The sequence below is a fragment of the Macaca nemestrina genome, chromosome 5 (genome assembly GCF_043159975.1).
Source record: "Macaca nemestrina isolate mMacNem1 chromosome 5, mMacNem.hap1, whole genome shotgun sequence".
Taxonomy (NCBI): Eukaryota; Metazoa; Chordata; class Mammalia; order Primates; family Cercopithecidae; genus Macaca; species Macaca nemestrina.
Window position 1 is genome coordinate 163,954,510 of NC_092129.1, and position 20,309 is coordinate 163,974,818.

A 20,309-nucleotide genomic window follows, 5' to 3' on the forward strand; every position below is an offset into this window, starting at 1 on the left:
GAGGTAACTGCTCCCATCATTCAATGACGTCCCACTGGGCCCCTCCCACGACACGTGGGAATTATGGGAACTACAATTCAAGATGAGATTTGGGTGGGAGCACAGCCAGAGCACATCAATGGCCTTCTTGCCAATCTTAATTATTTTCTATCTTCCTTCCAGGCCTCTGATGATTGTCACTCAGAAGATCACAACCTTGGCATTTCAAGTTCATGATGGTGAGAATAGCAACCCTCCTTTTAGTTCTCAGAGTGAGCCTGACATGCAGAGCTCATCTTTTTATACAGTGTACACAGTCCAAAGTTTGGACAAATGCTGGCAGATCTTGCTTTATCTTGTTCAAAATTTCCAGGCCTCGTCAATCATAGCCTTTCACTTTTCCAGCCATGATTCACCATTTTCCTGCGGAATCGGCAGTCTGGATTTGCTGACGTATTTGTACTGAGAACTCTGTGTTTTCTGTTTATCCTTACAATGTTTTAAATTTAAGTTAATTTGTGATACTCTCTGCCCTTTGTTTTCAAATCTGTTGAAAAGAAGTGACATCCTTTTCGCTTTGGTTTAATCTCTGAGAAGCTCACAGGCTAATGAAAGATTAAATAGTATTGGCTGGTTAATCATTTTTAAATGCTAGGTTGTTTTTGTTTTTGTTTTTGTTTTCATTTGTTTGTTTGGCTTGGAAAATTATCTAATGATAATTCCCTATAAAAAGCTGGGAAAAGGGCCAGGCACGGTGGCTCACGCCTGTAATCCCAACACTTTGGGAGGCCGAGGTGGGTGGATCACGAGGTCAGGAGTTTGAGACAAGCCTGACCAACGTGATGAAACCCTGTCTCTACTAAAAATACAAAAATTAGCCAGGCGTGGTGGCATGTGCCACCTACATGTAATCCCAGCTACTTAGGAGGCTGAGGCAGGAGAATCACTTGAACCCAGGAGGCAGAGATTGCAGTGAGCCGAGATCGTGCCACTGCACTCCAGCCTGGGTGACAGAGCGAGACTCAACAACAACAACAGCAACAGCAACGACGACAACAACAACAAAGCTGGGAAAAGGAAGAATCTTCTGTTTGTGTAAAGCTGAACATTTTCTTCACTCAGGCACCGCCTAAAAATGGCCAGAAAGTGTGATTTACATTGTTCAGACTGGGTTCCAAGAAAGGGAGGAAGATTATTTCAGGGTGGAAGATTTCAATATGGGCTTTAGAGAGGCCAGGAACAATTAGTAAAAGTATATTCTGTGGATTTGTACTGCTCTAACAAGCACTTTTTGACTGTTAACATTTTTTTTTTATATGTTGACAGGTTGAAATTTATCTCTGACAGCTAGTTTCCTTATTTTTCCTTAAAGCTTGTGAACTGATTTAATTTCATTTGACCTAGTGTATTCCTCATTCATACTTGGTGATTTAGTCATTCTGTAGAGAACCGGGTAGTTTTATACCAAGGATGGAGTCTTTCTAGGGTAAACAACCATCCTGGTTTGCCCAGTACTAAAAGGTTTCAGAAGATGTGACTTTCAGTGCCAGAATCAGAGAGTCCTGAGCAAAGCAGGGTGAGTTAGTCACTCTACTTGTAGTTGGAAAGTCCCCTTGGTAGTGGTTATAGACATTAGCAACTGAAATCAATAGCTAAAATCAGTTTAATTTCTAGGATTGCCAGAGATTACTATTTGATGAGATCTTATAAAAATGTTTTTAAAAGCACTGCTTCTTTTTTCTTTTTAAGCAGCCTTGTTGCCTAAATTTACTTTTTAAAGCATTCTCAGTTTACCATATTTCCTGGAACATCCCTTAAATGCAGCAAAATGTTTACTTGCCTTTTTCTTTCTTTTCTTTTTTTTTTCTGGTGTGTGGGAGGAACAAGTAAATTCCAGAAATACTCTACCTCCTCTTAGGCATGGTTTTGAATTGCCTTCATGGTTGGTGACCATACTCAGCCTTAGCTGAATATACAGTTTTACAGTTGACATATTGCTTTTAAGATAATACTTCAGTTTCTTTGACTCTATGTTAATGTGTACATTTCACAGAAAGCACAGATGTGACTTGGTTGGGAGTTTTTCTGATACAAACAAATGATAAAAAGAAGAAAACGTTGATAATTCCTTTGTAATTTTCTCACACTCAAGATTACATCCCCCCCCACCTTTTTTTGGAAGAGGAAAGTCTCCTGTTTCTTTTTCCATTATGTCCCACAACCAAGCTCTCAGCTGGTAGTAGGTGTCTGCACCTAGTGCAACCAGGGAGGTTTTTAAGCTGTGGCAGCCTGTTAAAGGCAAGATGCTCTCTCTGATGTATCAGGGAAGACATATACAAAGTGGCAAGGAACTCCCAGATGGGGAGGGTTCTCTGGGTCCATGTCATACTGTGCAGATTAAGTAGGAGAAAACTTTGAATCCTTCCCTCTCCATGTGAACTTACAGAGACTTTGCTTCTCACACATGTACTTATGGGTAGCTCTTTTGGTCCAGGGCATTAAAAAAAAAATGGAAACAGGAACTCTTTATGATTTATGAAGCAAACAAAGATTACCTGGTTCAAATGACTTTGATAAGAGCCTTTTAAAATTTGTCATCGAATTCACTTCAAGCATCTTATTTCTAAATTCTTTTCTTTTTCGTAGGATTAGGTCGAAGAGCTGAAGACCTTTCTGCTGAACAACATCGACTTGCTATCAAGTAAGTGAAGTGTAATGATATATTAACGAGCCCTTTGCATATCAGTATCTAGAGATTTTCCTCATTTAAAAAATATCTGCACATTAATTCTGTTCTATGGATTTAATATCATTTATTTTATGAATCTGCTATTGATGAACATGTGCATTGTTACCGGTCTTTGACTTTTACAAATGATTAAGTGATGAATAACCTTGTATTAGGTCATTTTGAAATGTGTTAGGGTAGAACTATAGCATAGAGTCTCAGAAGTAGAATCTGTTGGGTCAAAGAGTAAATAGAACTGTACATCTGCAAGGCTCTCCTTCCCTGGGGTTGTTATGTTTACTCCGGAAGTATTCTTATTGGGCATGTGTCTTGGGGGTCCTAAAGAATAGTGAATGATCAGTGTCAGTATGATTAAATGCCACTGTGAAAAAAGATAGGAAGTAGGGCAGGAGAGGTGAGTATAGCTGAGTTAAATACAGGAGGAGGGCTACAGCTGGCTTTGCCAGTGTTGATATGAAGTAGGAAGGGGGAGTGTTGGAGAAGAAGTGGGAGGGGAGGGAATAACTTTGATCTGAGAATAAAGATGGCATGTGGGGTAGCACATTGGGTGCAGCCATGGTGGAGGGCTATAGGGCAGCAGTCCCCAACCTGTTTGGGATCAGTTTAGTGGAAAGCAGTTTTTCCACTGACCCAGGGTTGCAGGTGGTGGTGGGGGGGATGGTTTCAGGAGGGCCTTACATTTATTGTGCACTTTATATTGTTATTACATTATGATACACCATGAAATAATTATACAACTCACCATAATGTAGAATCCGCGGGATCCCTGAGCTTGTTTCCTGCAACGAGGTGGTCCAATCTGGGGGTGATGGGGAACAGTGACAGATCGTCAGGCATTAGATTCTCATAAAGAGTGACAGCCTACATCCCTGGCAGGCACGGTTCACCATAGGGTTCGCACTCCTCTGAGAATCTAATGCCACTGCTGATCTGACATTAGGTGGAGCTCAGGAGGTAATGTGAGCGATGGGGAGAGGCTGTAAATACAGATGAAGCTTCGTTTGCTCACATGCCGCTCACCTGCTGCTGTTGGCCCAGTTCCTAACAGGCCACAGACCAATACCAGTCTGAGCCTCAGGGGTTGGGGACCTCTGCTATAGGGGATAATTCCAGCAACTGGTTAGCAATGGCATTTCAGGGAGCCTTTATTCTATCTTGCTAGAACAGGCCTTCCAAAATGCCATTAAAGCACCACACAGAACTGTTCTCTACAGGCTTTTTTCCTGCCACTAACCTGGTCTGTTGCTCAGGAACTCAGGCCTGGTTGCCAAAGCAGACAACAGGCTGCTACTGCGGTTCTTCTGTGTGGCCTCTTCCAGTGGAAACTGGTTCCACCCATCATTTGTTTAGTATTTATGTTGGCAATCGGGAGGGAGTTTTCCCATTTGGAAGGATCTCGATCAGCTAACATTAGGTCAGGCTCCGCCCTGCTTTATGTTTGTTACCTTCGTTTTGTCCTGTAGACAGGGAAGGTTGATGAGAAAAGGACATTTCACAGCCTGAGTTGCACTTGCCCTCGCCCACCTCTGAGTGCTTACAGCTGTGTCTGGCCAGCAGAGGGCGCCATGGAGCTCTGTGCCTGCTGTGAGCCACCTGCTTCTTTAACCTTTCCTTTCCACAAGATTTCTCCTCGGCCGACTTTATAGAAACAAAACAAGGAAAGGTCATGTCATATATCGAATCTACAGAGATAACATTTGTGTTTGCTTATTTACAGATTCTGAAGAAAAAGCAAAGACCGAAGACTTTTCAATTTATTTACTTTATTTTCAATTTATTTACTTTATTTTCACAGAGTGAAACCCTCTTTTTTGGAGTACTTAAGTTACCTTCTCAATTTCATGAGTGTCATAGCTGGTCCTTGTAACAATTTCAAGGACTACGTAGCCTTCATTGAGGGGAAGCATATACACATGAAGTTGCTGGAGGTGAACCGGAAGCAAAAAGGTTTCCACAGTTTGCAAGAACCTTCTCCCACAGTAAGTTTTTAGTGTCTAGAGAATAGGGTTTTGCTGCCAGGATTGACTCTGTCGAATAATGGTTCTAATTAAGAAGCGAAACAGTTTACCAGAAAGCTTGGCCAATAACTTTTCTCATTTATTTAAAATACCAGTGTAGTTACTTATTTGCAGCAGTTCTATGTTGGAGCAATGGGTGTTTATTTTACTGTGAAGCTCATCGGCTAGGAAAATGAAAGCAATAAGTTCATCAGTCAATATTTAGTGCATACAATGTACCCAGCACTGTGGAGTTAACATGTTTGAATACTATGGGTGTTTTGCCTTTATGAGTTGAAATTCAAGTATAGCCAAAAGATAATATGTCATAGAAGGTGGGGGGACCGCAGAACTGGAATTAATGTGTTTTTCTTGCAGAGCCCACTTATTGCAAAAGAAACCAGTTTTACCTTGGCATGCCCAAAGCTTGCTTATATTGACCTTGAGAGAATTTAAGATGACTTTTTGAAATAATATTTTAAAATTTAACCTGAATTTTATCCATCTCATATTAGTCAATATTAGGATAACTCACTGAACTTTACAAATATGCTGAATTTATTGAGATCAAATATCCTGTATTTAAGGGACATTTGTAATTAATGAAAGGAGTGGTGAAAATTGGGAAAGGAAGGAAATGAGGATATTTCGAGTTAAATATTTTGAAAGTGCTGAAGCCTTGGCAAAGAATATGAGTTAAGTATTTGAAAATGTAAGGAATTTATTAATTAGGTATGAGTTTTTAGAGATTTTTGACATCATTCGGTTCTCGGCACTTATGACTGGTCAAGTATCTCAAGTTCATCTGCTTTACCAAAACGATCTAGGAGTGAAGTCACCATGGCTGTGAGAGACACCAAAGTGACCGCATTTCTAGGCAGTATCTGTCACCTTAGTGTTTTCATGCTTCTTGTGCTTTTATTTATAAAATAATGTCATCAGAGAGTCTTTCTGCCACTCTCCAAGGAAACGCTTGCATTTCTGTGCACAGATAAGCTGAAGTGGTGAGGTTGCGTTTTAGTTCAAGACATACAGCTGGGAAAGGGCTGGGATCCATGAGCAGTGCCTATCAGTGGTACAGCTGTAATTGTGGCTGGGCGTGCTAAGCACTTAACCGGGATCCAGGCACTGTTCACAGGACCTTGCAAACACTCATTCACTTAAACCCCAAGGTGCCCTCTGAGGGAGGTGCTATTGCTATGCCCATATTACCAATAAAAGTCTTTTTTTTTTTCTTATGAAGTCGGAGACTAGAGTTCTGTTGAATGTTGAAGGACTTTCCCTGAAATGTCAGGAAAACTGGGCAAAGTCACTCTGTCCAGTGGAATTTAAAAAGTCAGCACACAATTAACTCCAGAGTAGGCTACATCTAAACCATCCTGGAAGGCTGTCTAGAGCTCCCCATTATCTGCCTATGTCCTGGCTGGCCCAGGTATTCAATTACTTGCTCAGAATCCTTCATACCTGAGCCTCTGTCTTCTCTGCTGGTGACTCAAGGACATTTCCTGGGCTCTGCTGGTCACAGGAATAGAAGGCAAAAGTGCAAACATTTTTCATTTTTCTCGATGGAAACTTGCCACCCTGTTATCCATTTGTCTTGTGTTTTGGATAATATAAGTACTTGCATTTTGTTCGCTGAATATGCTGATGGAGATTTTCTTCCAGTCTAGATACATTCAACCCTCAAGTGTCAGAGGCATGTTCTGTATCTAAATATAGCACCTAATCTCCATTGTCAGATTTGTCTCATGAAAAAGAATGCCTATTTCCACTCCTTCTGGGGAATAATGCCAAGCAGCTGTTGGAGCAATGTTGTCCTTAGCAGGCCCATGCCAAAGCTGTTTTCTTCGCACCTGAGCCTTCTGCACGGTGACACTGATTTTTCCCCATTTTCAGGGAGCTGTGATACACAAGTTGGGCATCACCTTGGTGTCTCTCCTTTTGTTTTTGACGCTCACGAAGACCTTTCCTGTCACCTGCCTTGTGGATGACTGGTTTGTCCATAAAGCAAGCTTTCCGGCTCGACTCTGCTACTTATATGTTGTCATGCAAGCCTCAAAGCCCAAGTATTACTTTGCATGGACTTTAGGTAAGTTCGATGGAGTAGCTGCAAATGAATGAGGGAGAAAGGCTACTCCTTGGATGGCTTAGCCAGAACGACATTTTGGATCAGTTAATCAAAGAAGCTCAACACGTAATGGGAGGCAGTTGAGCCAGGGTCAGTTTTAACATTCCAACATAGCACTCCTCTCTCCCACCCTCCATAAACTCAGTTCTCCACAATAAGGAGAAAAACGTCCTGGCCGTTGTTTAAACCCAATGTTATTAACAGATGTCAAAACTTGGAAGCTTCTCCTTCTACCAATCAAAGCTGGCCGTGTAAAGCAGTGGAAAGTTGAGGGGAAATTCCGGAATGATCTGGCTTTCTTGTCATTTTTCTGGTTTTTATATAACATAGGATGCACCTTGAATTAATCTGACCAACACACATGCTAATTTAGGTTACACTTCTTTAAGGAACTGTTGGTTAGGTTTTTATGTCTTAGAAAGAAGCTGACTTCAAGTGATTTTTTTTTTTTTTTTGGTAGAGAGTTCAACTTCATTTGGTTTTATCACACTTTTTTTTTTTTCCTGTGGAATAACTTGGTTCATATTAAGCTTTTATCTCTTTCCTTTCAAACAATTTTAGACTACAGTTGCATAAAGCTTTGCTAGCATGAGCTATAAACCTGTCTGTGTACTTAGAGACTGGGAAAGGGTGTTGATGAAGCATGGAGGCCCTGTCTGTATCACACTGGAACCCTTTCAGGGATGGGAGTTGGACATCTTAGCTGCAGGTGACCTGCACTTGATGTCAGAGAGCAGTGACTTGGCTTATTAAATAAAATAGATTATTAAACTTGATTTCCGAGGGTTCAGCCCACATCTCACGAATGAGGGAGTAGCACTTAATTGCTTGAGTTCCTCTTCCCTCTCAGTTCATCCTTCAAGTTTTAAGTTTCAATTAAAGTTTGCAGGTACCAAATTACTTTTTTAAAAAATTATTATTTTTTGGCTCAGTTTAATGGCTCATGACTATTATCCCAGCACTTTGGGAGGCTGAGGCTGGCAAATCACTTCAGGTCAGGAGTTCAAGACCAGCCTGCCCAACATGGCAAAACCCCGTCTCTATTAAAAATACAAAAAATTAGTGGAATAATCCCAGGTACTGTAATCTCAGCTACTCAGGAGGCTGAGGCATGAGAATCGCTTGACTCGGGGAGGTGGAGGTTGCTATAAGCTGAGATCACGCCACTGAACTCCAGCCTGGGTGATGGAGCAAGACTGTGACTCAAAAAAAAAAAAAATTTTTTTTCATTGTGGCAAAATACATGTAAAATTTACCATTTTAATCATTTTTGAGGGTATACTTCAGTGGTATGAAGTTCATTCACAATACTATGCCACTATCACCACCGTCTATCTCTAGATCTTTTTCATCACCCCAACAGAAACTCTGTACCCCGTAAAAAATAACTCCCCATTCCTTCCTCCCCCAGTCCAAATTATTTTTAAGGGCCAACTTATGTCCCTGCATAAGTTCAGTCCAATGCTGTATTTATGTAACATTTGGCCGGAGAGATCTGACTTAGAGCTTTTGTAAAATTTACAATGAGGGAAATTTTGTTTCTGTACGCTTTCAATTTAATTCAAGGAGTTTTTGTTGAGTACCAGATTCTGTGCTAGGAGGAATCGAAAGGTAGGACATTGACTCTCCCTCAGGATTATTGCATGGTTGGGAACACAGATATACAACCACCAGGCAACACTCTTCCAGCGCCGTCCCAGTGGGAGGAATAAGAGAAAAGGATGAATACAGATTGGGGAAGGTTCAGTAGTCTTTTATCTTATTTCTTGTTCTGCAGTTACAAATGATGACTTCTGTAGCAGGTAGGCCTCAGACCTGCTATGATTGGAACCCTCCTTAGAACATTGAGCTTATTTTTTCTATGTTATTTTTTTTTTTTTTGAGATGGAGTTTTGCTCTTGTTACCCAGGCTGGAGTGCAATGGTGCGGTCTTGGCTCACTGCAACCTCTACCTCCCAGGTTCAAGTGATTCTCCTGCCTCAGCCTCCCAAGTAGCTGGGATTACAGGCGCCTACCACCACGCCCAGCTGATTTTTGTATTTTTAGTAGAGATGGGGTTTCACCATGTTGGCCAGGCTGGTCTCGAACTCCTGACCTCAGGTGATTCACCCGCATCAGCCTCCCAAAGTGCTGGGATTACAGGCGTGAGCCACTGTTGCTGGCTAAATAATTAATAGTTTTAATTTCCTCTAATCTGAATGACTGTGTGTGTGTGTAGGGGACTGAGAGAGAGAGAGAGAATATATCTAATTCCCTCCTACTATCTTCTGCTGCCTCACCCACCTTCCTTTTCTCTTTTCTCTTCCTATCCTCCTGCTCCCATTTTCTGTATCTCAGAGCTTAAGGGCTGGCTTCTGGACTAAATCAGCTCCTGATCTCAGGAGGAAAGAAAGGCCATTCCTTTCTATAGGGAAAGTCTGAGACAAGGAGGGACCTGGACTGGGAAGTGTCATGGAAACAGGGAGCACCTGCACCTTTCTACCCTTTGGGGAGTTCCCTGGACATCTGGAGTACAGTGGAGAGGTACCCCTTCCTGTAGAGAGCTTTCTATGTGGACTTAGCTCTTTTTCTCCCCCCATGCTTCCCTTTTCTTTATTTTTTTTTGGGGGTAGCTTCAGTAGAAACACTTCATTAATTTGTATGGCCTCAATTTGAAGTTTGTTACAGTTTAGATTGCATGGGCTGGTTGGAAATTAACCTTTGTCTTATTTATGAATAAAGAAGCAATGAATAGTGTATCAGGGAATATTTAAACTGCTTAACCGAATAATTGTTTTCTCCAGCTCTCTTTAAAACACCATTTACATATAATTGATGGACTAATTACACATGATTATAAATTTAATCCTTAAAGCTGGCCTCTTGATGAATCTCCGCTGAGCTTCACTGTGTTAGCCTAGCTCTAGATACTGTTTATATTCAAATAATCAAACTATTTCTTTTGGACTTAGTGTATGGTCCTGGCTCTTTTCCCCCTACTACTTAGTGCTAGTACTAGTTAGTGAGACTTTAGTCTGGGCTGTTTTCTGAGGACCACATAGTCCAACAGATGGGCATACAAATTAATCTATCTGTAATAATAGATTGGAGACATGCACAGTACAAGTAAAATCACTTTTGGACTGGTGAACTTAGAGCCTGTCACTGCTCTGAGACAAAAACCAGGCTTGGATAAATGACTGTGGGATCACTAGGTGGAGTGGGGATTCCAACATCGGCTCAGTGTGGTTCTAAGAGTCAGTACTTGGGAACCTTTCACCATTTTCCTCTTTCAGGGTGGCTGTTACCTACTCAGGTTGTGGAATTGAGTTCTAGGATCGAGATTCTGGCATTGTTGACAAACTACATTTTTTTTTTTTTTTGAGACGGAGTTTTGCTCTTGTCGCCCAGCTGGAGCGCAATGGTGCGATCTCGGCTCATTGTAACCTCCGTGTCCTGGGTTCAAGTGATTCTCCTGCCTCAGCCTCCCGAGTAGCTGGGATTACAAGTGCCTGCCACCACACCTGGCTAATTTTTGTATTTTTAGTAGAGATGGGGTTTCATCATGTTGGCCAGGTTGGTCTCGAACTGCTGACCTCAGGTGATCCTCCTGCTTCGGCCTCCCAGAGGTTACATGATCTTAAAGGTTACCTAATATCTCTGGCCTCAGTCCCCTTAATAGCATAATAATAATAATAGGAGCTAACCTTTCTTGAGTGTTAACTTGGGCCAGCACTGAGCTATCTACTGCACACATATTTAATTTTATTTAATCCTTTCAACAGCCCTTTAAAATGAGTACCATTATTATATCCATTTTATGCTCAAGGGAATAGGTTTCTAGAAGTTAAATGATTCTTCTCCCAGGCCCATGTATGTAGTATGCTGCCAAGTGGAGGTAGAAACCTTTCCAATTTCCACCCGGAGCCCATCCTTAACCTTCTGTCTCAATACTGTTAATGAAGATTAAATGAGGAACTGCCTGTAAAGTATTATATAGAGTCCTGGAAAGATAATAAGCACTGAAAACACACACACACACACACACACACACAGAGAGAGAGAGAGAGAGAGAGAGAGAGAGAGAGAGAGAGAAAATATAGTTCCATTATTCTCTTCTCTTAGGTCTAACCAGCTGTGCCAGAAATGAGGCTGGAGATGGAAGAAGGAATTTAGAAGTGGTTATACTGGTCCCAGTGACGGTCAGCCTGGCTCTGGTTTTAGTTCTCAACGCAGACCTCAAGGCCCTTAGTGTCGTTGATCTCTGTCACTCACGAATTAGTTCCCACACGTTTAAAACCATCAGTTTCTTACAGGCACACCCTCACTTTGTTTGTCTTTTTTTCTCCACTGGGTTCCCATCCAGTTGGCGAGGGGAGAATGACATAGAAGGACTTGGTCTCTTTCATGCTTCCTTCTAAAAGAAACCAGATCATCTTACAGTGAAGCCAAGTGTAAGAGAAGCAGTGTTAAATCATCATCTCTGCCAAATATAAATGAGACAGACTTAGGACAGGTTGTTTTTCTTTAAGGCAGCTCTTCAGAAGGCCATCTAGAGTTGGACTTTTATAGAAAAAGAAAGATTTCTCTAAGATCTCCAGATCTAAGATTTCATAGTGCTGGCTGGGCGTGGTGGCTCACGCCTGTAATCCCAGCACTTTGGGAGGCCGAGACCGGCGGATCACGAGGTCAGGAGATAGAGACTATCCTGGCTAACACAGTGAAACCCCGTCTCTACTAAAAATACAAAAAATTAGCCGGGTGCGGTGGCGGGCGCCTGTAGTCCCAGCTACATGGGAGCCTGAGGCAGGAGAATGGAGTGAACCCGGGAGGCAGAGCTTGCAGTGAGCCGAGATCTGGCCACTGCACTCCAGCCTGGGTGACAGAGCGAGACTCCGTCTCAAAAAAAAAAGATTTCATAGTGCTATCTCTTAATTATTTTGGTTAGTTCATTTTAGTTTTTTCTTAGAAAATATTCTAACAGATTTTTAAATAAGCAGAAAGACAATTAGCCTCTTGGTCATCATAATAAAAGTGTGTTGAGTTCATTAAGGAATTGAATGGAGATGAAATTTTTCCAGCAGGAGGACATTCTCTTATAGTTCAGTGATGTAAGATAAAGATGGAGACAGGAGCTTTTAAAGGGACTTTATGGGTGGCTGGCTTGGATGATTTTGTCCACACGTGGCCTCTATTGCAGCTGGCCCCAGAGTCACACCTCTAGCTCTGTCCTTTGTCTTGGGACCTAAACTTTTTTTAACCCCATCTCGGCAGCTCCAACCGATACACTACTGGCAGGTCATGCTTAACATGTCCAGACGGAGCTCCAGTCGCTCTTGCGGAGCTGGTTCTCCTCCTGATTTAGCACTACCTCTTAGGTAATGCCCTGCTGTCTTTAGTGACAGTTCTGAGACCTCTTCTGGGTCCCCTGTTTCTTCTGGTCTTTGTATTTGAACTCAGATCTATTTTTACCTCCTTTCTTTTCTCCCCTCCTGTCAAGTTGGTCACTAAATTCTCCTGTTTACTTATTCATTTTGGTTCTTCGTTTCTTGTTTATTCTCATTTTTGCATTCTACGGACATCTAGCTTCTTTCTTCTTACCTTAGGTGGTGTTCCCTAAATGCAAGGGAATGAATGCCTAAAAATCAAGGTTACCAAACAGCCAATACATGTTTTTCTGCTTCAGCATGTTAGCAGATCCTTTACATTTTGGGGTTCCTTTTCCAAGGACACTACTGCATATTTCTCCATCTTGAAGTTGACAGATATTTAGTGTCTTTTAAAAGCAGCAATGTGACTTTTGTTCCATATCCTAATGTGTCACTTTAAAAACCATAGCTGATGCAGTGAACAATGCAGCTGGCTTTGGGTTCAGCGGAGTGGATAAGAATGGGAATTTCTGTTGGGATCTGCTTTCGAACCTAAACATCTGGAAAATTGAGGTGAGTATATGATGCTTTTAAGTCCAACTTCCATAGTGAAGAAAGCAAACGGTTTGCTTTGAGTGTCATATCCCCAGAATGCTTCATCCATGTGTCTGAAGAAAAGCTGCTCTCAGGGGATTGCCAGGCTCAGCAGCCTCCTGGACATTTTGAATCTCAGAATAGTTTTTTTCTGTCGTTTTTTTTTTCTTTTTCTTTTTTAAAGATATCTACTTTCTTGACAGTTTTAATGGTTCAAGGAAGAATGACACAAAAACATCTGAAAAAGAGCCAGGAAAATCTTTTTGTTGTTTATATTCTTGTTCTTTCAACTAGAAGGTCCCAATGTGTGATCGCTCTCTGTTCTCTTTCTACCTATTTCAGTGATGAATGCAGACTGGAAGCTCCTGTATTTTGATTTCAATATTGCAAACATTCTGTGTGGTTCCTTTGGAGGCATTTATAATGCATTCACTTTTAAGAAGAATTGTCATAATGTACAACTTTTAGGCCACTAGAATAGTGTAGTTTTTCTGTCTTCATTCTTGCACCACAATTTTTGGTCTGCTGTCATTATCAGAGGTGGTCTCCTTGGGGCCACATCATTCTGGGTTTTCTTTGCATTGATAGCTCTTGGAGTAAACAGGAATGCCAAGTCTCAGACCCTTTCCCCCCTTTAGCTGAATGGGCGTGATTCTCAACATGCAGAAGCATTGGGTTACTAGCCAGGTGACTCATGTTTGCTGTTGGTTTTGGTTTTCCACCTGCCACAGGGCAGACAGAGCCCACTGGAGAGTTTGGTCAGGAGGGATTGTGTGTATAGAGCAAGAAGCCAGAGACAGATGGAAACTGACCACCTGCCACCCACATTGGGTGGAAAGTAGGCCAGAAGGAGGCATGGGGGAAACCCCCAACATCTTTTGCCTGAGGCTTTTTGCATGTGGATGGCCTCCAGAGGGAAAGTGATCTGCATTTTAACTACAAAACATGGTGGAATTTATAGGGAGGATTATATTTTTACTTTTCTTTTTTTTTTTTTTAGCATTGAGACAGCGTTACTTCAAAAGACAGACAAGCAGAAAGAAATAGAAGCATGCCACTGTTATCTAAGTAAATTACATCATATGTTCAACTTAAACTCATCATGCTATTTGGTTACTCAGGTCAATCAGATTCAACAGATATTAATTGAGGGCCTACTGTGGGCAAAACATTCATTTTTGTATAGTCCTAGAGGATCTGGGGTCTCCTGTGGGTGGAAGGCCTTGGCAGATGCTGTAAGAGCATGGCCAAGGTCCAGCATCAGTTCTGAATGAACAAATAATACTTTTACTATTGGTCGCTGCACGTGAGGCAGGAAGCAGTCCCCGGTCACGATGGGCCACAATGTAAGTGGACAAGGTCCAGCTTTCAGAATGACCTATCTCAGTTTTGGAAAAGCAGTATAGGTGATCCGTAAGCTTCTCTTTTTTACATAGATGATGTCAGAGAGAGTTCAAGTGTGTTACGACTGTTTCTCACTAACATTCTTCTCTCCCTCAAAACTCATGGACTGGCTGCCTTGGAGTTTTGTTGGGTAAATGTCCTTTAGGGTGGTCCCCCTTGACCTTCGGCTGCCTACTAGTCCCCCTAGCTATGCGCCAAAAAACAGAATCCTTCCACAGTGGACATGTCTTCAGGGTAAAGGGCTAAGTCATTAAGTATGTATTTCTTATAAAAGAAAAGCAGAAGGAGAAAGTTTACATTGTCATCATACATTTGATATAGAATAAGGAGGTAAAGAAAAACAAGGAAGTCTGATTAGTTAAGACACCCCAAGGCTGGGCTTATAGCATTTTATTAGCCATAGAAGAAATAGATAAATAAAACTCCTTGAGGTTTTGAAATAAAAACTCACAATAAAAAGATCTATTTTCCATCTATCTTCCTTCCTCCCTCTTTTCTCTCCCTTCCTCCTTCCTTCTGTCCCTTACAGACATACTACATTAGGCCAATGTGTGGCCTGTATATGATTTTCTTATGGTTGAAAACACTTCAGAAAAAAGTGGCACTTAGACTTTCTACCTTCTTTAGGAATTCTGATCCTTGTATGTTTGCATCATGCTTTTTATTTTATATTATTTTATTTATTTATTTATTTATTTTTGAGATGGAATCTTGCTCTGTTGCCCAGGCTGGAGTGCGGTGGTGCGATCTCAGCTCACTGCAACCTCTGCCTCCCAGGTTCAAGCAATTCTCTTGCCTCAGCCTTCTGAGTAGCTGGGGTTACGGGTGCCCGCCACCATGCCCAGCTATTTTGTATTTGTAGTAGAGATGGGGTTTTGCCATGTTGGCCAGGCTGGTCTTGAACTCCTGACCTCAGGGGATCCGCCCACCTCGGCTTCCCAAAGTGCTGGGATTACAGGCGTGAGATACCACGCCCAGCTGCATCTGCTTTTTATCACTAGACTTGGATAAGACCTTTTTTTGTTTGTTTGTTTTTTCTAAAGAGAAAACGCAGGTAATGGGTTATCATGGGGATGTGCCTTCTCAGTAGTTGATTTGCTTGCGTCACTGCCAGTTGGGTGATATTTGTTTCCTTTCCTGTGTTTTGATCCCTTCATGCATAAAATCTCTTAGTATTCCAGAAACAATGGGAAACGTTGGAACCTGAGTAGCTATCTATAGAGTTAACTGTACAAGACTGACCTAGTTTTAGAGGGCTACACAGTGAAAAGATGACAATTAAATTTAAGCTGTCCCCGTAAAGGCACCAAATTCCCATGATTAAACTTTTCCTGGGGCAAATTCCTTTTTAGAATATTTAATTATAAAATTCAGATGGCTTAAAAAATTTTAACCAGAGTGGAAGGGAAACCCACAAAACGTTCCTTCAGTTTTCCCGTAATTTGAAAATACATTTTGAAAAAAAATTGAGATCTTGCAAGCCAAGTTTTAGTTGCAAAGTGGATCTTATAAACAGCAGAAAATTGTCCTGTGTAGGAAGGAACAGCTGATTTGCTCTTGACTGTGAGTAGTCACTATTGAAATACCGTATCTAACCTGCTGCCAGGGAAACTGGGGAGAACTTCCCATTACTTGGGGTATTTTTAAAGTTAATGATAGGTGTTATTTTCTTCTTTCCAGACTGCCACAAGTTTCAAAATGTACTTGGAAAACTGGAATATTCAGACAGCTACTTGGCTAAAGCGGTAAGAAAAACAAAAACGACCTCATTACTTAGGGCACTGGGATATGTTTGGAGGGGAGTCAGTAGCTGAACAGTGGGAGTCTGCCTGTGGCAATGTCATCTGACACTCTTGTTTTGTATTAACATCTGTGCCCCGTAAATGAAAAAGTAGAAATACAGTGATTTGAGAAGGTCATAATGTAGCATATTTATTTTATAACCCTGAATGCTGCCATTCCTGTATACCAGGTCCTGGTTTTATCCTCCATCAATCCCATGAGATGTTGTGAGTCATTACCCCCATTTTACAGGTGAGGAAAAGTGAGACCCAGAGAGGTTATGTCACTTGCCCAAAGTCACCCAGCTAAGGGACAGATACAAGTACAAATGGTCTGCTTTCAGAATTAGATGATTCTTCTTCTTCTTCTTCTTCTTCTTCTTCTTCTTCTTCTTCTTCTTCTTCTTCTTTTTCTCCTCCTTCTTCTTCTTCTTCTTCCTCTTCTTCCTCTTTTTTTTTTTTTTTTTTTTTTTTTAAGAAGGAGTTTCACTCTGTCACTCAAATTAGAGTGCAATGGTGCGATCTTGGCTCACTGCAACCTCTACCTCCTGGGTTCAAGTGATTCTCCTGCCTCAGCCTCCCGAGTAGCTGGGATTACAGGTGTCCACCACCAAGCCTAGCAAATTTTTTGTATTTTTAGTAGTGATGAGGTTTCACCATGTGGGCTAGGCTGATCTCAAACTCCTGACCTCAGGTGATCCACTTGCCTCAGCCTCCCAAAGTGCTGGGATTACAGGCGGGAGCCACCGCACCCGGCCCAGAATTAGATTCTTGCCCTCTCTGCTGTGCTGCCTCTTACCTTGAGGGAGAGTCTATTGCTCAGATGTCAAGGAAGGTTAATGCCTGCATCAAATCACCGATGACTGCAGTGTTCACCCCTAGCAGTAAACGCTTTATGGTATCCCAGATGTTTATGCTTTTAAAATTTATATTTTTGTTGATATTTCCCTATCCTTTTGTTTTCCTACATGTTCCAAAATTAAAAATGTTATTTACTACAGAAATAATAATATGCCGTCCTTGAAGCAGCAAGCTCTGTTACCTAGTGATATGCCTATCATAATTAATACAGGGAGTATGTAAAAATATTAAGCTTTAAAGGAGATTCTACTGTTTTGTTAAGCAGCATCTTTCATGGGTCAAAACATTGGGGTAAGAGAAGAGACAGAGTGTGTAGTAATTCCTCCAAAGTAAACTCATGCAGTATTTTCTGACAATTGATCTGAACATAGCCATCTTGAAATTTTGGCCTCAACATTATTGCTATTAATTAATTTTGCAAATGATTTTAGCATAAACTTCTGTTTCTACATACAGAGTACTCCCAATGTGCTGAGTCATCCAATGTCCAAATCTGCTCTCAGTCCTGTGTTCATCTCTCCAAATGCATTCTTTTTCTTTGTATGAAGAGGGAGCCATCATGCTTAGTTTGTGTTTAAATTGGTTGCTGTTGACCACCCATACAGTGCTGTGTTGGTGTTACCTGTTTGAATTTCTATTTTATTTTTTATTTGGGTCCTCTCATTTAGCAAATGAGGTGGTGGCTTCCTTAGAGTGCCACTGGCAATTCATAGACTGAGTTTTGGGGGGAAATTCCGTATCACTTTTTTTTCAAATAAACAGTCAGAAAGCCAAAAACCTTCAGGGTATTTGCTGACATTTGCTAGATTGTCACAGTATCACTCTTTAAGGCAGATTCATGGATTGAAGTCTGATAGACACTGGGAGACCTGAAGAGGTCACATAACGGACATATTGATTTTGTAATGGAGTCATTGCCAAAACAGATGAACAGGGTGATGGTGCTGATTAGGTTAGATGGCATCGGAGCCTGGTGGGAAAGGTAAATTAATTTTTACTAAATAAGGATATTCATTTCTAAAGACCCTGATTCCAAAATTGTTACTGACAATGGCACTTACTTAAGCACCCCCAGTAAATGAGGCCATTGGTGGATTAAGCATCTGTAAGGCAGGAACTCCTGCTGGGTGGAAAGTGATCACTCAGACCTATAACAGATGTAACAGATGTAGTGTGATGGGTCCAGATCATTTAGTCTATGGAAATTAAAAATGTATAACATCCCTTCAAAAGGCTGAGCTGTGAATTACCTATCTGGTAACGCTTAAGGAAATCAGGGTAGTCCAGGCTGCTTGGATTGCACTGCAAGTCCCTGAAGACGGTTAGGGAGGCATCGCATCAGTAATGGACCAAATGATTTCTGCATAGTCTTATCCAAGAAACAACAGCTGTAGTTAGAAGTTTCTGGTATGTTTCACCTGTGTCTTGTTCCTTCCTGTCTTCACAGCGTGTGCTATGAACGGGTTCCATGGTACCCCACGGTGCTAACCTTCATCCTCTCTGCTTTGTGGCATGGTGTCTACCCCGGATACTATTTTACCTTCTTAACTGGAATTCTTGTCACATTAGCAGCTAGAGCGGTAAGCATCCTTTAGGCCTAGGGTCTTTCCCCTCAGCAATCTGATGCCTGCATGTTTGTTATCTGTTGGGTCCTAGTAGGGTTGGGGGTGGGATGTGAACATGGGAGCGATGTTTTGAAAAATCAAACAGTATGCAAGAGTTTTCCCATTAGAGAAATACTTGAATATGTAGGAACCTGGAGTCATTACAAAAATGGTTAACCATTTTATGTTCGTAGTTTGCGAAACAAAAGGAATTGTAGGGACAATGTTTAGTACCCTAAGAGATGAAAACATTTTTAATCGTTAAAGTCTGTGAACATATACAGTCTACTAAGTACAGATGATGATGATGATTAATTAATGTAGGCACCATAGGACTTCAATTTGCTTATACTTTGCTTAATTTCTCATTTCATTACTCTGGGCCTAGAAATAATTCACAAAGTCTCTTGAGCAGTCAATGAGGTAGCGGCCACAGGAAGTGAGTCTGTCGGAGATTAATCTAACCTCGTGTGTTCACATGCCCAACGCAGTTAGCTTAGTTTGTGTTTGTGAATTTTGTAAATTTGCTTCTCTAGGTTTTTTCAGGAGCCTGTAGTTTCTCTAGATTGTTCTGCAATTTGCTTGTTGTACAGCACGATAATAAAGAATAAAACTTTCCTCCAAGAAGACGAGCATGCATAGAAGTAATTGTGATTCAGTGCTTTCGTTGCCAAATACAGGAGTTTTGTATTTAATTTTATTTTAATCTTTGATTGTGATTGTGGCCTTCCTTATTTCTGATGCCAAGAGTTTTTATTGACATTGGTTGAGCCATATTTTCGATGTGAATTCAGGAGCCCCCACATAGCTATCCACTCACCGTTTAATTCATTTTATCCTGTGAAGGTTTCAGGAGCCCTACTATGTGCTAGTCAGTGATTTAGGTGTTGGGCTACTGCAGTGAACAAGACAAGAGTCCCTCCCCTGAGGATCTCTTGTTTTAGTCAGACACAGGTGTGCTGGAATATATATATATATGAACAAAGTGAATTACTGTTCATGCTGGCTAGTATACTTTTGAAATTAAGTGCAAATTTTACGTATTTGTACATAGAAAACAGGGGGGACATTTTCTTCTCTCCTGTTCATGTAACTATTTAGATTATAAAAGAAAAGAACAAGTGGTCAGGCCAAATTAAGAAATAAAACTCAGAATTCTGTTTGCTAATATATCCAGAGGATTATTCCCTCAGGTGTCTTTTACTCTACGGTCTCAACTGGCGTAAAGGCTCAGATTTGTGTAGAGCTTTTCTTTTGGATGGCCTGGAAACACTATTCGCAAACAAATTATGTAGGGGATAGAGAGGAGAGAGTTGATAGAACAGTGTTTTTATTTTGTCTAGAAGGAGATTGAACTCAACAGTCATGAAGTGTCTTTGGGCCCTAGAAGTTACCCAGTAAAATCTCACACCTGACGTGCAGCATTGCTCGATGGATGGACCCTGGTCTCTGTCCTGAGGAACTTAGGGCTGACAGGCAGCCTTGGGCACTGATGCGTCTTCTGCTTTGAGGCTGACCTGCCTATTGCCCAGCCATTGTTTCCAGCTCTGCCTTTGACCTGAATCTGGAAACTGGGGGTCTTTCTAGAGCCAGATCTAGTCACATGTGTCAGAAGACCTACAAAGGAGTGTATCCTTTGACCTAGCATTTTCCATTTCAAAGAATTGTCTCTTTACCTAAGTCTCAGTTTCTTTATCTGTAAAATGGGAATCATGATGCTAACATATTAAGCTTGATGAGAGAATCAACCAGAGATGAGTCATGCAAAGCATTAACACAGGCTTGGCACAGAGTAAGCACTCAGTAAATGGTAGCTGCTTGTATTATTAGTAATAGTAATATTATTTGTGTTATCATTACCTGA

General features: G+C 41.3%; 1 protein-coding gene across 1 annotated transcript in view; it reads left to right on the forward strand.

The window, feature by feature from the left end:
• The window catches only part of LOC105482516 (membrane bound glycerophospholipid O-acyltransferase 1), a 111,867-nt gene that overhangs the window by 81,676 nt on the left and 9,882 nt on the right, over positions 1 to 20,309 (forward strand). Inside the window, exons 5-11 of the mRNA XM_011742648.3 lie at positions 163 to 218; positions 2,626 to 2,680; positions 4,524 to 4,707; positions 6,622 to 6,814; positions 12,671 to 12,774; positions 15,880 to 15,944; positions 18,289 to 18,421. Coding sequence (XP_011740950.2) covers positions 163 to 218; positions 2,626 to 2,680; positions 4,524 to 4,707; positions 6,622 to 6,814; positions 12,671 to 12,774; positions 15,880 to 15,944; positions 18,289 to 18,421 — 790 coding nt within the window. The remainder of the gene's footprint in view (positions 1 to 162; positions 219 to 2,625; positions 2,681 to 4,523; positions 4,708 to 6,621; positions 6,815 to 12,670; positions 12,775 to 15,879; positions 15,945 to 18,288; positions 18,422 to 20,309) is intronic.